This window comes from Mustela erminea, chromosome 3 (genome assembly GCF_009829155.1).
Source record: "Mustela erminea isolate mMusErm1 chromosome 3, mMusErm1.Pri, whole genome shotgun sequence".
In the NCBI taxonomy this organism is placed as follows: domain Eukaryota; kingdom Metazoa; phylum Chordata; class Mammalia; order Carnivora; family Mustelidae; genus Mustela; species Mustela erminea.
In genome coordinates, this window is record NC_045616.1 from 102,674,319 (window position 1) to 102,694,555 (window position 20,237).

Genomic DNA, 20,237 nt, shown 5'->3' on the forward strand with positions numbered 1-20,237 from the left:
TTTTAACACCTTCTTTTAGTAATCACTAAAAGTGACCCAAAAACTCAATAAAGATATAGAACATCTGAACTATCATGACCTCACAGTTACACTCAACAACTGCAAAATATACAATCTTCTGAAGTGCCCTTGAAATGATCATCATGATAAACCATTATGCTGGGCTATAAGACAAGTCCCAGTTGCAAAAAAGACTGGAATCTTAAGGAGTCTATCTTCTGTGGAAAAGCCCCAAATATTTAAAAATTAATGAAGAATACAGTGTCATCAAAATTTGTAGGCTGTGGCTAAAGCAATGCTTAGAAGGAATTTTACTGCATTAACATTTTAAAAAGAACAAAGGTTTAGGGGCACCTGGGTGGCTCAGTGGGTTAAGCCTCTGCCTTTCGGCTCAGGTCATGACTTCAGGGTCCTGGGATCGTGCCCCATATCGGGCTCTCCGCTCAGCAGGGAGCCTGCTTCCTCCTCTCTCTCTGCCTGTCTCTTTGCCTACTTGTGACCTCTGTCAAATAAATAAATAAAATCTTTAAAAAAAAAAAAGAACAAAGGTTTAAAATCATTTATCTAAGTCTCCACTGTAAGAAGTCAGAAAAAGGAGGGGGGCCTGGGTGGCTCAGTGGGTTAAAGCCTCTGCCTTTGGCTCAGGTCATGGTCTCAGTGTCCTGGGATCGAGCCCCGCATTGGGCTCTCTGCTCAGTGGGGAGCCTGCTTCCCCCTCTCTCTCTGACTGCCTCTGCCTATTTGTGATCTCTGCCTGTCAAATAAATAAATAAAATCTTAAAAAAAAAAGTTAGAAAAAGAGCATTCAGGAGGAGGAAGGAAATAAAAATAAAATCTAAATGAATGGAAATATATACCATGTTCAGCATCAGAGGACTCAGTATTGTTAAAATGTCAGTTCTCTCCAAACTGATCTATAGATTCCACACAATGCCAACTACAATCAACAGGCTTTTTTTTAGTATAGAAACTGACAGGATGATCCTAAAAATGTATATGGCTATTTGGGAATAGCCAAATTATCTTAAAAGAGAAACATGAAGGACTTCAACTTTTTGACATCAATACGAAACTAAGTATTTATGGACGTATTCTAAAATGAATAAGCAAATTACAGATATATAATATCATCAATGACGCCAACAATACAAATGAGACATTATGTACTCCCTGATTAAAGTATCTATACCATTTATGAAGCAGACTTAACCAAAAAATTGAACCTGAATGTGATCTATCTCCTAGATGACTACCAACTTACAGGAAATACAGAACAAAGAATATGTTAAATAATACCATGGTGTGTGCAACTAACAAGGATCACTCTCTGAAGAAACCAGTTTTTTCCTACTAAATGTGCAAAAAAAAGAGAGAGAGAAAGAGAGAAATGGAGAAGAAACTGATAAAGAGAGACTTGGGAGGCACATCTACTAGCTGCAATGTGTGGTCTTTATAAGCATCTTCATTCAAATATACTGTAAAATAAGTAACGGGACAATGAGGGCAATTTAAATATATTTGATGATGTAAAGGAATTAAACTTTTCCTGTCTGTGATAATGTATTGTAGTTACACATCGGAAAAGAATGATCATCTTTTAGACATATATATTGAAATAATTAGAGATAAGCTCAAAATAATCTAGGGTAGAGTAGGAAAGTGTGCAGAGATAAACAGGGCTGGCCATGAGTTGATAATTTTTGAAGGTGAGTGACAAGGGGACAAATTTTTGTAAAGAGCATATAGCAGGTTTTAAAAGTTCAAAAGCAAAGTTAAAAAAAAAAAAAAAGCTATAATAAAGAGCATCCCTGAAACTGACCAGCTTGTGGCTACTTGGTTAGAAAGCAAAGTGGAACATCTTGGGAAGTGATCATGTCTTGTGCCCAAACTGGCTCTAGACCCAGGACCAAAGCAAGGCTGGGCTTAGCTATAGATCTGCACATTCTTGGACAAGTGGGGCCAAGTTCCTATAGGCTGTGTAGTTCTTTGTTCAATGGGCAGCTAGGGGGCTGGAGAGATGAATGAGGAAGACGTCTGGGATCACAGAACAGGGGCCTGTGGTAATAAGTAGATGAGGGAACCACTTCGGGAAGTGACTGAGGCTTGTCTGGCTTTGTTTACAGTCTGTCTCTCCTCACTAAAGAGGGCAGGGGACTACGTCTGTCTTATTTATTCACTGCTATATATCCAGTGCTTGGCACAAAGTAGGCTCTAAATAAATATGTTGAGTGAATGAACTCTAGTAAGGCTCAATAAAATACACGCTACAAAAGCCTCGTAAGCAAACTGCTCCTAAGTTACTCATACTTCTCTGAATTAAAATAATTTATTTTAACCAACGAATGATAGTATTACTTTGTATTTTCCTTGTTTTCTGTTCCAAGTTTTCATACACAGCATCTAAATTTAAAATTCACAAAACCATACTACAATGTAATCAGGCCACATACATTTAGCCTAAAAGAGCCAAGGATTCCTGCCTTTTGGTCATTATTTCCTCTTCTGTATCACAACTAGTCAAGTGCTAAAGATAAAATATGTTTTCCAAGAAGCAACTGTACCTCACAACACTGCACTAAATTTCTAATTTACCCTGAAGATGTAAGTTTTCCAACTCTGGGTAAATTGCATCATAATTCAACATTAAAAACTAACCTAAGACCAAAACAAAGTATGGAACAGTAACTAACAGGATTGTATGGTTAAGGAACAAAAGTGACCTTGTGCTTCAAAGAAGGAACCAGATGTATAACATTCAGACATTCCTCTGCTGAACTGTTAGCACAAACTGGTTGGACTGGCATAAATCCTGATTTTTTCCAGAGCTCAAACAAGTTACGCCCCATGAATCTAATCTTAAACCAGAACAAACTGGACAAAGAAAAAAACTGCCATAAACTGAAGGCAATCTAAAAGGCCATGAATATATTTCAAAATGTAATTTTGCTCAGGAAATACAGTTTGGGTGTGATTTCTTTCTTTCTTCTTTTTTTTTTTAATATTTTTTTTCTTCTTTTTTTTTAATTTTTAATTTTTTATAAACATATATTTTTATCCCCAGGGTACAGGTCTGTAAATTGCCAGGTTTACACACTTCACAGCACGCACCAAAGCACATACCCTCCCCAATGTCCATAACCCCACCCCCCTCCCCCCAGCAACCCTCAGTTTGTTTTGTGAGATTAAGAGTCACTTATGGTTTGTCTCCCTCCCAATGCCATCTTGTTTCATTTATTCTTCTCCTACCCACTTAAGCCCCCATGTTGCATCACCACTTCCTCATAGGGTGTGATTTATTTCAAGAGGTATTTTCAAAAAAATAATACTTACTAACGCCAAACAGTGAAGTTTTGTTTGAATTTCAAATCTATGACAAAGGGACAGAATTTCATCCCTTTGTGGAAAGAAGTCTTTGGGATCTGAATTCAATTTAATCCACCCATGTTCCAGGCGGACTTTTTGCTAAATAGGATATATGATCAGGTTTCATGAAAAAGAAACAAAAGAAAAAAAACCAACTTCATAAAGTCTATACTACACAGCACATTTCCCCATATGACGGCCTCCAGAAACATTTAATGTTGGTACACTGTGTGCTATCCTTATTAATACACTGATGACAGTACTAATCCACTGACAACAGAGAAGTCACCAGCATGTCTGGGACAAAGAAAAAAAATCTAGACAGTGAGAGGTAAAGGCTCACAGATACGTCTCAACTGAGTCACTAAGACTCAGAGGTATAATTTCTAGCCATGTCCAGTTATTCATTTTACACCTGAAAATGAAAATAAGCAGCATGGGACTAACTGGAAAGGTTTCTTGTTTGTCTTAAAGAAAGTATTACAAAAATTAAGCAAATTTCAAAGATAGTGGAGGACCAGAAAGTCACAAAATGTTTCTGCCCCATCTTCTTAATCTCCAGTCATTCTTCTATGTGGTAATTTTCCATTTTTAAGACCCTACCACCAACCTTGCTTATCAGGCAGAAGAGAGCTTCAAAGAAATCAAAACAAAGGCCTTTTCGATAACAGGATCACTCCTTGGCTCCTGGACTGAAAAAGAGCTCCCTTCTTGGGATTTCTACAGGAGATTCAGTGGAACAGACTGAAGCTCAATCACCCTTATTAAAATGCAAAATTCTTGGGGTGCCTGGGTAGCTAGCTCAGTGGGTTAAAGCCTCTGCTTTCAGCTCAGGTCATGGTCTCAGCGTCCTGGGATCACGCCCCGTGTGCTTCCCCCTCTCTGCCTGCCTCTCTGCCTACTTGTGATCTCTCTCTCTCTCTGTTAAATAAGTAAATAAAATATTTTTTAAAAATGTGAAATTCTTGATGATGTATGTACTTCTCCTTTACTCTGTAAAGCTAAACACAGCTAGCAGAATTCTCTCCATATGCTACCTCTCTGATTTCCACTCTGGAAGCTGAGCTGTATCACCTGAAAAAGTTACCCTTCTAACTAGAAAAAACAGAGTAAACAAGCCAACTACAGAAAGTCTTATTATTATTATCATCTAAGCCCTAGTGTTGAGGCAGTCAAACACCACCATCATCATTTAGCAAAATTTCTACAATGCCTTATGATTCAGCTTTAAACACTTCAAGCTACCTAAAATTCACGGTGATAACTTTTTGACAGAGGCAGATTTTGATCTATGCCAACAACTAGAATTTTGTCCCCACAAACCTCTTTGAAAAATCTTAGTGCAAAAGCTCTAGGATATAAGAAATTCAGATTCACAGTCACAAAGCGCCATGGCCTTTCATCACATGATTAAAACTGCTGTTTCCTAGGTCATGTGGGCACTAAACAAAAGCTTGGCCAACACCAACCCTTTCCATATAAAGAGGTCTTGGGAAGCTACACAGCTCTCTTTAAGAAAAAAGAACCACTGGTTCTAAACTCTAAAAGGAAATTCATAAAAAGATGAAATTTTATGGTATGCAAAATAGATCTCAACTAAAAAAAAAAAAAAAAGAAAAGAAACCTTAAGACCTTTGAGTACTTTTTTTTTTTTTTTAAGATTTTATTTATTTATTTGACAGAGATCACAAGTAGGCCGAGAGACAGGCAGAGAGAGAGGGAGGAAGCAGGCTCCCTGCCAAGCAGAGAGCCCGATGCAGGGCTCTATCCCAGGACCCTGGGATCATGACCTGAGCCAAAGGCAGAGGCTTTAACCCACTGAGCCACCCAGGCCCCCAAAGCCTTTGAGTACTTTGAAGTGGCCATCCTATCCACAAACTGATTAATACTCAGTTTATTTCTGGGGCTTGACTTGCTCCATTCTTCAGGAAAGGGGAGAATGTAGATAAGAACTGGAAACCTTTACAATAGTTCAAGTCCACTTCTGCCATTTTTAACAATCAAAAGGATTAAGAATGGTTTTCCAAAAACATATGTTGATGAATTAACTTATATATCTTAAAATCGTTTTCAACCAACAGTCTGAACGAACTGTATCATCTATTTAAATGTGTGAATTATCATACACTGATATAGCATATGATTGTTAAAAAATTGTCTTTGCTTACTGCAATTCTAGCTCAACTTCTATTCATCCAAAAACCGAAAGTCATAATAAAGAATGGCTTTACTGGCTTCATAGTGCTATTTAAATGAAATGAGTATGCCTAAATTCTTCACAATAGTAAAATATAAAAGTAGTACAAGGGGAATTTCCAGCTAATTATAAGGTTTAAATTTGTGCCAAATAATTTACACATGTATTGCCAGAATAACAGAGCATCTGTACAGTTTTTATGTAAATGTACTGAACAGAGAGAAAGTGTGCTCTTTTCCATCTTAGGATACTATTTCTAGATGTTACATAAAGGACAAGCTCCCATGATACAAAACTGTAAAGTTTCACAACAGTCATGTTCCATGAATTTATTTTTCAATCACACACATTATAAATACCAAGAGTAATTTCCTATCATCTTGGGGAAAAAACGACTTACAAGAGAAACATACTTACAAGAGATAGCAGCAAACTGAACAGGTTACCAGCATGGTGATGATAACTCTAAAACAAAACAAAACAAAACCATCATTAGATAACCAGAAAACCAGAAAGACACTGTCGATGGTTTAAGCCTCCTTCCCAAATTACAAACTGGCAAGGTCTATGCACCAAGAAAAGGGAACTGTTCAAACACCAAATAACGACTGCACTCAGTAAAAGTTTAAGCAAGTAATTAAGGTTTGTATTTGAAGGGATCTGTACTGAGGCCTCAGCTTAGATGGCCAATCCAAACCCATCTACAAATGAACAGAGAAGGCTGCAGTGACAGTTTTGACATCCAAGAAACTACCTATCTGGGTAGTTTTCTCTGCAGTGAAATGACACAATACTTGTAAAAACTTAACTTTCTAGGAGCACCTGGCTCAGTTGGGAAAACATGTGATCTTGATCTTAGGGTCATGATTCAAGCTCCACGTTGGGAAAAGAGATTACTAAAAATAAACAAACTTTAAAAAAAAAAATGCCAGAACTGCATAGGCTTAAAATGAAAACAAGATGATTCTTAAAATATATATATATATATTTTATAAATAAATAACATATATTGTAAGTAATATATATTATATATTTATATATTATGTATTCATGTTTTTATATTTATATGTAAATTTATATTTATATATCTTTATAATATATAAATATATGTATCTATATATCTTTTCTTTTTTTTTTTAAGATTTATTTATTTATTTATTTGATAGACAGAGAGCACAAGTAGGCAGAGAGGCAGGCAGAGAGAGAGGGGGAAGCAGGCCCCCCGCTGAGCAGAGAGCCCGATGCGGGGCTCGATCCCAGGACCCCGAGATCATGACCTGAGCTGAAGGCAGAGGCTTAAACCGCTGAGCCACCCAGGCGCCCCTATATATCTTTTCAATGTTGACCTCTTCCCATCTCTATTCCTGTCTGAAAAATAGTTAAACCTGGATCTCTGATCAGCTGAATTTCCACATTTAAAAAACTGAATTCATGGTATCCTGTTCCCATTTCTCTTTCTGAAGGCTCCTCTTCCCAATATCCTACACCCCAGAAGAAGCTGTCATTTCCACCCACCCAACCCACTCCTCAAATCTGTCATCATTTTGTTCATGCCTCCTCTGCATCCTGAATCACAAAATGCTAGCAGATTCACAACTTTCTTCCTTCCCTTTCATTCTACCACACTCATCACAGAGTCATCTTTCTAAAATATTCTTTCATCACATCACTCTTCAGGTGAACAACTTTCAATGCTCTCCATCCTTCACAGGAGTAATTTCCAAAGAAGGGGTCTCCACACCCCACAGAGTAAGCAAGACTATCTCCTCAAATACAAGTAGCAAATATCAGAATTCCTATTTATATTTATTTTCAATTCATGCTTTAGGAGTTCTGTGTGTGCACATGTACTTTCTGTGGTCAATACTGGCACATCCACTCATTCATTCAGCAGATTTTCAATGGAGTGTCCAGTATGTACCAGGCTCTGGGGAAAAAGGAGTCAACAAAATGGATGAAAACCCCTGCCCTGGCGAAGTTTACATGATCGTGGGGGAAGACAGACAACAAACAAGATGAACATTAAACAACTGTTTACATAGGTACCATTAGTATGCCAGGTGGTCAGTAAGTGCTAATGGAGAAAAACAGAGCAGGAAAGAAGGGTAAGGGTATACAGGGTTTGGAGGCTGTGCTTGCAATTTTATTTTTTTAAAGATTTTATTTATTCATTTATTTGACAGAGAGAGAGAGAGAGGGAGAGAGATCATATGTAGACAGAGCAGCAGGCAGAGAGGGGGGGGGGGGAGCAGGCTCCCTGCCGAGCAGAGAGCCCTCCCTATGTGGGGCTCGACCCCAGGACCCGGAGATCATGACCCGAGCCGAAGGTGCCCCAGTGTGCTTGCAATTTTGAAGAGGGCAGTCAGGAAAAGGCCTGCTGAGGACGTGGCAAGAGAGTCCAGACCTGAAGGTGAGGGAGTGTTCCAGACGAGGGAAGAGCAAATGCAAAGGTGCTATGGTACCAGGAGTTAAAAGAGGTCAGAAAGAGGACAGAGGCCCATGTTGCTGAGAAGAGTGAGGGGAGAGAGGTCAGCAAAAGGGAGAATATAGACAAGAACTAGAAACACCATTAAAATGGTTTAACTGTAGTTTGGCCATTTCTGACACTCATGAGGATTAAGGGCAGTGTCTTGGTAGCCTCTAAAGGAAAAGGGAAGCTATTTGGAGGGATCTGAGCACAGGACTGACAAAATCTGATTCAGATTTTATGAGAACCTACCTCTCTGCAGAGCAGAAACAAACTGGGGGAAGAGAGGCAAAGGGAAAAGTTGAGAAACCAGTTTGCGGTGGGGGGAACTGCAATAATCCACCAACCAGGCTGGTAGCAGCAGAAGTAGTGAGAACTGGTCAGATTCTGGATATGCTGTGAAGGCACACGCTTTGAAATACCTAACTTATACATTATGCTTTTAATACATGAATGAGTATGCCCCGGAATTTGTGCTACAAAATGTTGACAGCCACGTAACAAAAATGTTTGATTTCTGAAGAGCTACACAGTCAGGACCAGCTTCTCACTCATCCTCACCACTGTCCACTTTCGGACAGAAACCTTCCACTCCCAAAAGCAGGAGGCCTCAATGTCCCCCCAAACACATCAAGTTTACTCCTCTCCATTCCAAGCTTTTGCTCATTTTCCTTCATTCCTCTGCCTCAACCTGGAATCCCTGTGTCTTCTGTCTTCCGCAAAGACCATCTCAGAGACCTCAAACTGCTGAGGCTCTACTGTGTTACCGGCTTACTACTTTTCTATCAAAAGCTCCTCATTAAAACATCACCTCCAGCCTGGCTGGCCAAGTCGAAAGAGCGCAGGACTCTTGATCTCCAGGGTCCTGAGTTCAAGACCCATACTAGAGACAGAGATTACTTAAATTAAACCTAAACAAAAATAAATAAAATATCCTCTCCAAATATGCCGTTTAGTGGTTGCATGCTGAAGTGTCTGAGATGAAGAAGTGTCATCATAATAAATGCAATTCACTTTCAATTTAGGAAAATTTTATGTGTGTGTTTACACACATACACACACATTCAGAGATACAAAGCAAATATGAGTATGTTAACAATTATTGTATCTCAGCGGTGGAATACAACATTACTACTCTTTCTGCCTTTCCGTAGGCTTGAAAAAAATCGGAGCTCACTGAACTCCCTGTGAGCTAGCTCCACCCCTTCTCCACATCTACCCGCTAAAGGAGCCACCGTGAAAAAAGGGAGGGTTTTAGAGCACCTGTTTAGGAAATCATGAAAAACACGAACGGTCTGATTCCAAACACCAACTTCTTTTTATTTGACCCATTTTATGTTGCAGAAAAAAATGAGAGCAAGGAGTTTCCTTTAAGTTACAGAGATTTTTCTGCATTCTGCTGTGAGTGTGACGTGGGAGTAGAAGGCTAGCTGAGGACAAAGCTTGGGCTGACACCCAGCAGCCTTCCCGCTCCGCCCCCCCAGTGGGTGGGATTTGTGTGACGTTCTTCCAGGAAGCTCCCCAAGATCTTCAAAGTAATGCCTTGCTGGGGTGGGGGTTGGGGGGGGGGGAAGAACCACCTTAACTAGACAATGGCAAGGCACCAGGTACCTGGCGGTCATCTTTAGCATATGAAAGTTCTTTTGAAATCACCCTTATCCTTATCTCCCCTGATTTTCTAGTATATAATCTGCCACCCCTCATAACCTTCAGGCAGCAGTTTTTCCAGCCCACCAGTCTGGTCCCCGCGCTCTCCTTTTTACACAGATGATGTCTCAACTATTCTTTCTTGGCCATCCGTTCCAGACCCCACCGAATCTCACCTATATTCCAAAACCACATCACGTGGGTCTTTCAGGGAAAAGGATTTAATATCAAAGTCTCTCTTCTTCCCTTGCCACATAGTACTTTTACCTCCTTAGTGAAGATGTTTTTAATCTTTCAAATCACAAATGCTCTGATTAAAAATTCACCTACCCTTGAAGCTCCTTCGTGTATTAAAAAATCGTCACGTAGGCTTTCAGGAGTTAAAGGGGAACTACTACGAATTCAAGACTACTATTTCCTTCCATCTTACAATGAGGAAATGGGAACACTGAAAAGTTAACTGTCCAAGGTCATAAGGATCATCCAGCTAGGAGCAGTGTTTCTCAAAGTGTAATACAGTAACTCCTAGTGGACACTTTGTGTTTTAAGAACTGCTCAATCCTGCCAAGAGCAGGAAATAGAAGGATTGGGGTGGAGGCTGTGAATTAGACTCAGATAAGGTATCAGTAGCAGGTCAAACCTGAACCATGACACTAGAGCTGGAAACTGAGTAGTCCATGTACTATTGGATACATTTCATTACCCTGGATAACAGCAGTGGCACCAAGCCCCAACAGGGCTGGGCATGATGGGTCCCAAATGGGGGTCTTTTAAGAAAGGAGTGGTCAATGTTACAAGCATATTAATAAACGCTTTTCTGAGTATTTGGACTGGAAAGACACACAGTAGGGTAATGAAATAGTTGAAGACAAAAACACAACAAACTCTTTTGTTGTTCTCTAACTCCAGTAAGAGAAACAAGACTAAGAAATTAAATTTGGTTAACACAAATTGTTTTAATAACCCTAAAATTCCAACACTCTGCATCATCTATTATAGTCTGGAGAGATGATCCTCCATAACTGATGTTTTGGGGGGAAGTGAAGGAGGGAGAGGAAACCCAATACAACCAAATGATAGAAATTTGTCTACCATTTTTCTTTTTTAAACACACTGTGATTTACTTTCAAGTTAGAGAGGAGTACCAAGTCTACCACAAGTTTATTGCAGACAGCAAAAGGAGTTTGGGTCACAAAATATTAAGGAAGTAACAGCATTTTCTTTCCCTTAATAAAGGCTGTAGAATTATCAATTATCCACTCAACAGGTATTTACTGACTGCCTGCTATGCATGCAAAGCACTGGAAAGCCATCAATTTGTTTCAAAGAATAAAGCAAAAGATGGTGCTTTAGCCAAGCTCTGACTTCAGGCCAAGTTTCATTCCAAATATCTTGGGCTAAATGACTAAAAGGTAAAAGAGGAACCAGAAAGAGGGTGTTCCAAAGCTCCTTTGAAGACAAGGCTCTATCTCATGCTACCAAAAAAAAAAAAAATAAATAAATTTACTTACAAAATAGAAAAAGCTCTATTTAACAAAAAAGTCCAAGGGAAAAGTCTTAGTCAATCATTCTGAGAAGTTGGTACACTCGCGCAGGAGCGCCCTCCAAAAGGTATGACGCAGGGATTTCTAAACAATACCTCCTGCTCTTTGGTCACTAATCTCGCTTTAGATCAGGCCCTCATCACCTGGGGCCCACTAGAGGCAAGGCCTAGGCTCCACGCTGCTACACAAGCTTGTGTCCTGTGCAAGACGGCGACAACATGTGAGGCAAAGAGAGCAATCTGTTTTATTTGATCCTTTAAAATACAGGCCTCATCTGAGTGGAGGGCAGGGCTAAAGGGGCGAAAGTCGTCCAGGGGCAAACCACAACTTCTCCCGGAGTCGGTATAAACCCATTTCTGATGCACCCTCCCCAGACAGGCCCCGTGACGAGAAAAAAAAAATCTCCCGTAACCCCGTCCCAAGGAGGGTTCGTCGGGAGTCACCCTCCTCACCCTCGGATCAGGGAACCCTGAAGCTGCCGCGGTAAGAAGTCGGGGAACTGCAGGAGTTCAGGCCTGACTCTGGAGTCTGGGGCGGCCCCGCAAGGTCTGCGACCGGTGCAGGTCGCCCCCCTCCCCCGCTCGGCCCGGCCGGTCCCCACTGCGCGTTCCTCCCAAGGCGGACCTGGCGTACTTACCCCCGGTTGGGACCCTTAGGGATAAACCAGGGCACGCAGAAGCCGACGAAGCCCCAGAACACGCTCATCACGATGAGAGGCACAGTGAGGCCGTTATACGCCATGGTTGCCGCCGGAGCTACCAGCCCCTGCCCAGCCGCCTCACTTTGGTCCCACCCGGAAGTGTCAACACCAGGCCGCGTGACCAGCGCGCGCAAAGACCCGCCTCCCGCGCCCCACGTGACCCGCGCGCAAGACCCAGCCCCTTCGCCCCTCCAGAAATCCCGTGTACTTTACGTATGGACCATAGTTTCTGAGCAATATGCATGTGTCCTTCGAGTTACCTCCTGATTTTTTTCTTCCTTAAGCAGAATGAATTCCTGGATTAAATGGGAAGTTGGACCAATAACCTTAAACACCTGTACCAATTCTTCAAACAGAATTCCAAACTGTCACCTGGCCAGTAATATAGGAAACTAGATGGTTATCTTTGTGTTCATACTGCTCCCCCAAAGCAGCCTAAGCAGAAAGTCTACTGTCTTTAAGTTCCAGTGCGAGCGCTGCCTTCTCCAAGACCTAGTTCATTATGTTAGTGTGTCTCTTGTGGCCGTTCACCTTAACCAACCCTCCGCTGGAGGCAAACTCCTTGACGACGGGCACTGTTTAACTGGTCCATGCTCCTCAGAAGTCCTTATATATAGAATGTGCTCAATAAACACCTGTAACCGAAATGCGTAATTAAGAAAGGGCAAGGTCAGCCCCGAACTAAGAGGAAAAAGTCTACTCCTTTCTCTTAGTTTTTTCTTTTTTCTTTTTTTTTTTAAAGATTTTGTTTTTTTATTTATTTGACAGACAGAGATCACAAGTAGGCAGAGAGGCAGGCAGAGAGAGAGGAGGAAGCAGGCTCCCTGCCAAGTAGAGAGCCCGATGTGGGGCTTGATCCCAGGACTCTGGGATCATGACCTGAGCCGAAGGCAGAGGCTTTAACCCACTGAGCCACTCAGGCGCCCCTCTCTTAGTTTTTTCTTAATTTGTTTTCAATTGTGGTAAAAAATTATCATGGCCATCTTAGCCATGAAGTGTAAAGGCCTGTAGCTTTAAGTACATTCACATTGTTGTGTACCCAATCTCCAGAACGTTTTCATACCCATGAAACAACTCCCTATTCTCCCTTCCCCTAGCCCTTGGCAATCCTAACCCTACCTTCTGTCAAGTTTGACTACTCTAGACACCGGATATAAGTGGAATCATACAATATTTTTCTTTTTGTGACTGCCTTGATTCACTTAGCATAATATCCTCAGGCTTGATCCATGTTGTAGCATGTGTCAGCATTTCTTTCCTTCTTAAGGTTGAATAACATTCTACTGTATGTGTATGCCATATTTTGTTTCTACATTCCCATCTGAAGATGGATATTTGAGTTGCTTCCATTTATAGCTTTAGCTATTATAGATTTTTTCCTATCTCTTAAATATAGGCAAATATTTACTTTTAAGTAACCCCAATAAGTCTAGTCTTTGCATCACCTTCTTCGCATCTTCTTTAAAAACCAGGTGTTGGGGAGCACAGGGATGTGGTCATTCATACATCAGTTTTGTGTAAATCTGTTTCATCCTCTCTGAAATGAGAAAGTTCCCTATCTTGGTATTATAGTTGTGGGCTAGTACTGGCCAACAGCTCCCTCTATCAGTCAATCTATTTTATCACACATTCCAAATAAAAACTGGTGTCCAAGGCCAGGACCTAAGATTCAGTAACCCACCAAATGAAGAAATATTCTCTGCTTTCAAGGCACTTAAAGTCCACTTCAGGAGGGGCGCCTGGGTGGCTCAGTGGGTTAAAACCTTTGCCTTCGACTCAGGTCATGATCCCAGGGTCCTGGGATCGAGCCCCGAGTTGGGCTCTCTGCTCAGCAGGGAGCCTGCTTGAGGCCTCCTCTCTCTCTGCTTGCCTCTCTGCCTACCTGTGATCTCTGTCAAATAAATAAAATCTTAAAAAAAAAAAAAAAAGTCCACTTCAGGAAATGTCAGTATGCTCAAGGACTCCAGAGGAGTCCCTGGGACTCTCCCAGCAGGTCTGTAAGGGCCTCTCTGTTCTAACTACCAATCTGTGTAAAGCTGTATTTTCTTCCTATGCTTTCCCTGATCTGTGGCAACAGATTGAATGCAGAAGCATTATTATGAATTCATTTGTCTTAACCATAAGAGACTCTTAATCTCACAAAACAAACTGAGGGTTGCCGGGAAGAGGGGGGTGGGGTTATGGACACTGGGGAAGGTATGTGCTATGAAGTGTATAAACCTGGCGATTCACAGACCTGTACCCTTGGGGCTAATAATATATTATATGTTAAAAAAAACATAAAAAATTAAGAAAAAAGAATCAATTTATCTTCTATTAAGCCAGACATTAAGGAATTTTGCAAAAATGTAGCAGAATGTCATTCTTCCCACTACATTTTTAAATTTGGACATGGAAAAGAGTTATTTTCCATAAAAAAATGTTATTTCTGTTAACGTATATAGGTGCATTTTTAAAAAATGAATCTAAAATAAATGTTAAATTGTTCTAATTTATAATATGGTAAATTATATGATCAATATAACCCATATAAAAGTAAGATTTTGGGTCTACAATAATTTTTAAATGTGTGAACAGGTGTTGAGACCAAAAATACTGATATCAACTCCTAGAGGAAAAACCTCCAGGGCAACCCCAAAAGGATAAAGTAATTAAGAACTGACTGAAATGATACAGCACAACCCCACCAATCCACTCTTTCCTAAGTCCAGCCCTATAAATAAAAACAGGCATGCAGAGTCACAAAAGCCATGGAGTCCTAAAGCTCCTTTCCAAGCTGACCTGGAAGCCTGGAAGTTACTAGAGAAGCTGAAAGCTCCAGCATGCTTTACAGCTCATTTGTTCAGCACGTATGTATAGAACATGCCCTATAGCTGACCACCATTCATTTCTTGAGTGGCTGCTATATGCCACAGAACCATGTGCTTTGATTTACCTCTCATTCAATATTCATACCACCTATTACGATCTTAGTAAATCCATTTTACATATTAGGAAAGAGAGGCTCAGGTTTGTAACTTGCCCAAAGTCTGTTTTAAGTAATAGAACTGGGATCTAAATATAGGTCTTCGGGCACCTGGGTGGCTCAGTTGGTTAAGCATCTGCCTTTCAACTCAGGTCATGATCTCAGGGTCCTGGGATTGAGTCCCACATCAGGCTCCCTGCTCAGCAGGGAGTCTGCTTCTCCCTCTCCTCCTACCCCCTGCTCTTGCGCTTGCACGCATATGGTCTCTCAAATAAAATCTCTTGAAAAAGTAATAAATGTAGGTCTTCATGGCTCCTGTTCTTCCCACTAAGCCATACTGCCAATTTCAGACAGCAAGCCAACCAAAAAACCCTAAATTATACACAACTTAACAAGACAGAGACATCTAATTCAGAAGATGAGACCTCTGAAAGCCTATTCTAGAACTAGCTGCTCTCCTGCTTGGGGTAGGCTACGATGGTTGACTTAGCTATTTCTCGAGGCCAAAGAATATTTTACTTAATATATCTGCATATTTATATTGTAATTATGGTGTTCAAGCCATAACTCAACTTTGTATTACAAAGCTGTTTACATTTGGATGACCTGCCTTTCTCACGAAGACTTCTTCATGGATCAGACTTTTAGTAAGCACCCAATCATACATGAATAGAATATTTCTGGAAGGATACAAAAGGAACTGGAAACAGTGACTGCTTCTGGGCAGAGCTCAGTAACCAAGAATCACAGTAACAAGGAAACCTACTTTTCACTGTGTAACTTTTTACCTTACCATATGTAAGTATTACTTCTTTAAAAAAAAAAAAAACCTAAACTAATTTAACAGAACAATGAACAAAAACACAACTCACCAGATGGGAAGTACTCAAAGTCCATAGTATCAGCAGAGTATGGTAGACTCTTGGTTAGCAGGGTTCTGCCCAATTCCAATATATTCAATTACTTGCCTGCCCAACTACACTGAGAGCTCTGTCCCTGCATATCTCATGCCTGAGTGCAGTACGAAAGCAGACATTCAGAAGCAGTTATCTGAAGTGTAAAAGTCTGGAGCTTTCCAAAATAGCACAGAGAACTCACTCAAGTGAGTGGACATCTGCAAACTCAATGAAAAGGTTAGTAGGAAACTGCTTAATTCAAAGTCATTCTGGGAAACATGCTAAAATCCTTGGGCCTGAACCCTGATAGACCAACCCACCCATCTGGCATTCTCCAGTCCCTATTTCTTGCTGCAGCCTAAACACAATACTACTGCCCTTAAATCGTCCCCGTCATTCAACAACTAGTATTTGAAGAGCCTGGCTGGCTCAGTTGGTAGAGCATGTGACTCTTGATCTCAGGGTCATGAGTTTGAGCCCCACGTTGGGTGTAGCGATTACTTAAAAGTAAAATCTTAAAAACATACACACATAAAACCCCCAAAAGGCCGAGAATCAGGGTTTATCTTAACTCCTGAGAAAAACTTTCCCCTCTGCTCTTGCAGACAAACTCCCTGCCAATCTCCTTTAAAAGACAGTAGTTAAAATTTGCCAAGCTCTGTGCTTCACATGCAGTATCTAAAGTATTAAATCAAGTCTGACAACTCTATGAAGTAGGCACTCTTTTTATTTCCATCTTCTAAATGACATAACTGAGGGCCAGAGGTTAAGCGATTTGTCCGAGGCCATGCAGCCAGGAACTGACAGAGCTGGGATTAGAACTATTGTATGATGTTGTGCTCCTGCCCTTGACCACACATTGTGACTAACCCGGCTCAGTTTGTGTAGTCGGGTAGGTTCTATGAGGGCTGTGAGGGCTGGTGGTGGGGATTACAGCTCTCAAATCTCTTATCTATCATTTGTACTGAACAAGCCCAGTCTGACTCCCAGGAAACATAATAATTTAAGTTTATTGATGAGAATAATGGGGCCCAGACCAGGCTCTCAGAATGTCATCCTTACTATAAATTTAATGTAGTATGAAACTCAACTTTCATGCAACTTCTGGGATACTAAATTATGTGTTGCGAATCAAGAGAAAACTCAAAATTAGAAAAAACAAACTACAGACCTGTTTACCTACTCACTAGACTGCTAAAGATAACACGCACCTACCCTACATGCTGCGTGTACATATAAATATATATATAAATATATATATAATTATATATATATATTAAATATATATATATATATATATATTTTTTTTTTTTGAGACAGAGACAGAAACAGAGCGAGGGGCGAGAGGGACAGAGAGAAAGGGAGAGAGAGAATTCCAAACAGGCTCTGCACCCAGAGTGAGCCCAACGCGTGTTCCATCTCAAGACTCTGAGGTCATAACTGGAGGCAAAATTAAGAATAAGATGCTTGGGGAACCTGGGTGGCTCAATAGGTTAAAGCTTCTGCCTTCAGCTCAGGTCATGATCCCAGGGTCCTAGGATCAAGCCCCGCATAGGGCTCTCTGCTCATCAGGGAGCCTGCTTCCCTCTCTCTCTCTGCCTACCTCTCTGCCTGCTTGTGATCTCTGTCAAATAAATAAAATAAAATAAATAAAAATAAATAAATTAATTAAAAAATAAATAAAATCTTAAAAAAAAGAATAAGATGCTTAACCAACTGAGTCACTCACCTACTTTACTCCCCTACTTTACATATATCTTAATCCACAATTTCCCAAAGTTAACTGGTTGTAAGCCTCACATAAGAGACACGTCAGAAATATACACGCACTCGAGATTCAAAGAGGTATCTCTCCAGAATTACTGCGTCAAGCAATCACCACCAATCCACGGGGCGGAGACTAATGTTAGCAAGCATCAGAGTGACTCCCAAAGTCAGGAGAGTCTGATGGACCATTACATTAGTTTTTATATTTGGTAGGCATTTTCACCAAGAGAGGCATTTTTAACCTTCTTACCTAGATAGGAAAACAAGCTCATTAAAAATGCCCCCAAACCAAAGCAGAATTTGAATCCAGATCCCTCTGGCTTCAGAGCCAAGAGAGTATCTTTCTGCCTACTCTTAGTATATGTGCTCCCAAAGCGAGCACTCATTCTGCCTACTCTTACATCAATGCCCCCAAATCAGAGAAAGCATATTGAACTTTGTGGTTTATGATTCCATTGATTTTTTGTGTGTGTGAAAAAATTATTACTTCTTTCAGTGCAAAATGCATGTCAGAATTGATAATTCCAGTAAACAATAGCAATATTAGCATTTGTAGTCCTCAGAAAGAGCTGATTTGATCCTGCCATTTTCCATGAGACAGCAAGGCAGCACAGGTATTAACTGTTTGATTTACTTGTGGGAGAATGGAAGCTCAGAGGAAGTTAACTTGTGCAAAGACTATGACTATCCTGTGGCAGAGATGGTGACAATGCTTTTCTAAGCAGCCCTACTGCTGCAAATATATAGGTTCTTCTTGCTGCCCACAGATGTCCAGCCTCTTGCCAGACTCCAGAACAGGGCTGAAAGGGTAAAAGAAGAACACCAGAGATAGATGGCTAAAGTGGGATTTGGGTGGTCTTTGATGCAGTCAGGCTGGGGTTCAAATCTTGACTCTATCTCTTGTGTTCTCTGGGATCTGGACAATTAATCTAAACTCCTTTTTCTTCATCGGGCAAAATGGGAAATAACAGATTCAATCAACATTTACTAAGAAACTCCAATGTGTCAGGCCACTAGAGAGCCATAAAAGCCATTTTATAATTTTATGCATTTTTATCATTTATGAATTTTGATCAATAATTTATCACTGAAGCAAGGGAGGATTTTATTTACTTTTTTTTTTTTTTTTTGCTTTGAGTAGCTTCCAAGCCCAGTGTGGAGCCCACTGTGGGGCTTGAACTCACAACCTTGAGTCTGAGACCTGAGCTGAGATCAAGAATCAGGCACTTACCCGAATGAGCCACCCAGGTGCCCCAGGGGAGGATTTTGGATGTGGGTCTGGAGCTAAATCCTGAACGGTAACTAGAAGTTACGTAAGCAGAAAGAGTTAGCAGTCCCCAGAAAAACAAAAAGTCATTTAAGGCCCAGCTATTTTCCATGACCTATGCCTAACTGGCTCTAGCTCTAGCATGCTTCTTGCAGAACTTCCTAGGAGGTGTCAGAATTACAGAGAAAAACAAAACCTCAACAGTTAAGGATTTTAAGGGAACAAAGAGAATGCAAAAATAGATTCTAGTTAAGCCAGGAAATGGCCTAACCATATCAGAAATAATAAATCAGGGGCAAAACTCCCAGGGCTGTTTCAAAGGTAAGCAAGGCCCTTCATTCCTTCCCTCAGATAAGGAGCCCAAGACCCAAACCAGTTTATACTGGCTCTCAGAGCTTGCCCCATAGCCCTTCCCCTTGCCCAACAGTTACCTCTGCTTCATTATAATGTTAAAATCCCCACCCAAGGAGAACGTCATTAATATAACATACAATGTTTACATAGGCATGTTTCCTTAAGACATGTGCACAACCTTATGCCCACGTCTACGTATAACGAAGAAACTCCCCTTTCTGAATATTCATTGTAACCCTAAGAAAAAACAAACAAACAAAACTATTCATCCCTACTTGGGGAGTCATGGACTTGGAAACTACTCCCTGTGATCTTATTTGCTGCACATAAACTTTCCTTTGTATAACAACACCTGGTGTAGTCTCTCTAACTCCCTAAGGAGCGAACTCACGTTAGGGTGGTTGCAGTTCGATCTGGAGTCTAAAACTCAATATGCCAAGTGGGGGCCTGGCAAGTTGGGGACACGAATGGTGCAGACTGGATGGGGAGCAGCCAGCCTCTGAGCTCCACGCAATGGATACTGTATCAGATCAGGGCCCCATGTAACTGGATGAAACATCTGGATTTCTCTGTGAAATCCCTGAAATTTTAAATGTTGGCAACAGACCTAGTAAAATTATGAAAACAGAAGGACAAACATAATCTGCCTGTGAACCAAATCTTGCTGGACTCCAGGCTGTCGTCAGTTTCCTTAGCCAGCTCCAGGTGAGAGGAAGGATGTTTCAGTCATTTGGAAATGCACTTGCAAAGTCAAGACCTTTGGAAGGGTAACCTGGTCAGGGAGCTGCATGCCACTTGGTTGGGCTGGAGCACAAGGGAGAGGCAAGGGCCCAGGGAGTAATCCATCAGACTTGAGACAGGTGTGCAGAGCAGCACCAGCCACTCAGTGAGGTCTTGTACGTGCCAGTTGACATCATGACTACCTCCGAGTGGGACAAACTACTGAATTAGGGACCAGAGCTCTGGTCCACCCCATCAGCATGAGGGTCCCAGCATGAGGAGAGAGCCATCCTACCACTGCTATTCTGCTGCTCAGTACATTAAACATAGGAAAGAATGGCAACAAGGGA

The 20,237-nt window shown here is 41.0% G+C and overlaps 1 protein-coding gene across 1 annotated transcript in view; it reads right to left on the minus strand.

Moving 5' to 3' along the window:
- Positions 1–12,044, minus strand: part of ATP6V0E1 (ATPase H+ transporting V0 subunit e1) — a 29,931-nt gene extending 17,887 nt beyond the window's left edge. Inside the window, exons 1-2 of the mRNA XM_032334903.1 lie at positions 11,856–12,044; positions 5,978–6,025 (exon numbers count right to left, since the gene is read on the minus strand). Of these exons, the coding sequence (XP_032190794.1) occupies positions 5,978–6,025; positions 11,856–11,959 (152 nt within the window). The 5' untranslated portion in view covers positions 11,960–12,044. The remainder of the gene's footprint in view (positions 1–5,977; positions 6,026–11,855) is intronic.
- Between the last annotated feature and the right edge of the window lie 8,193 nt (positions 12,045–20,237).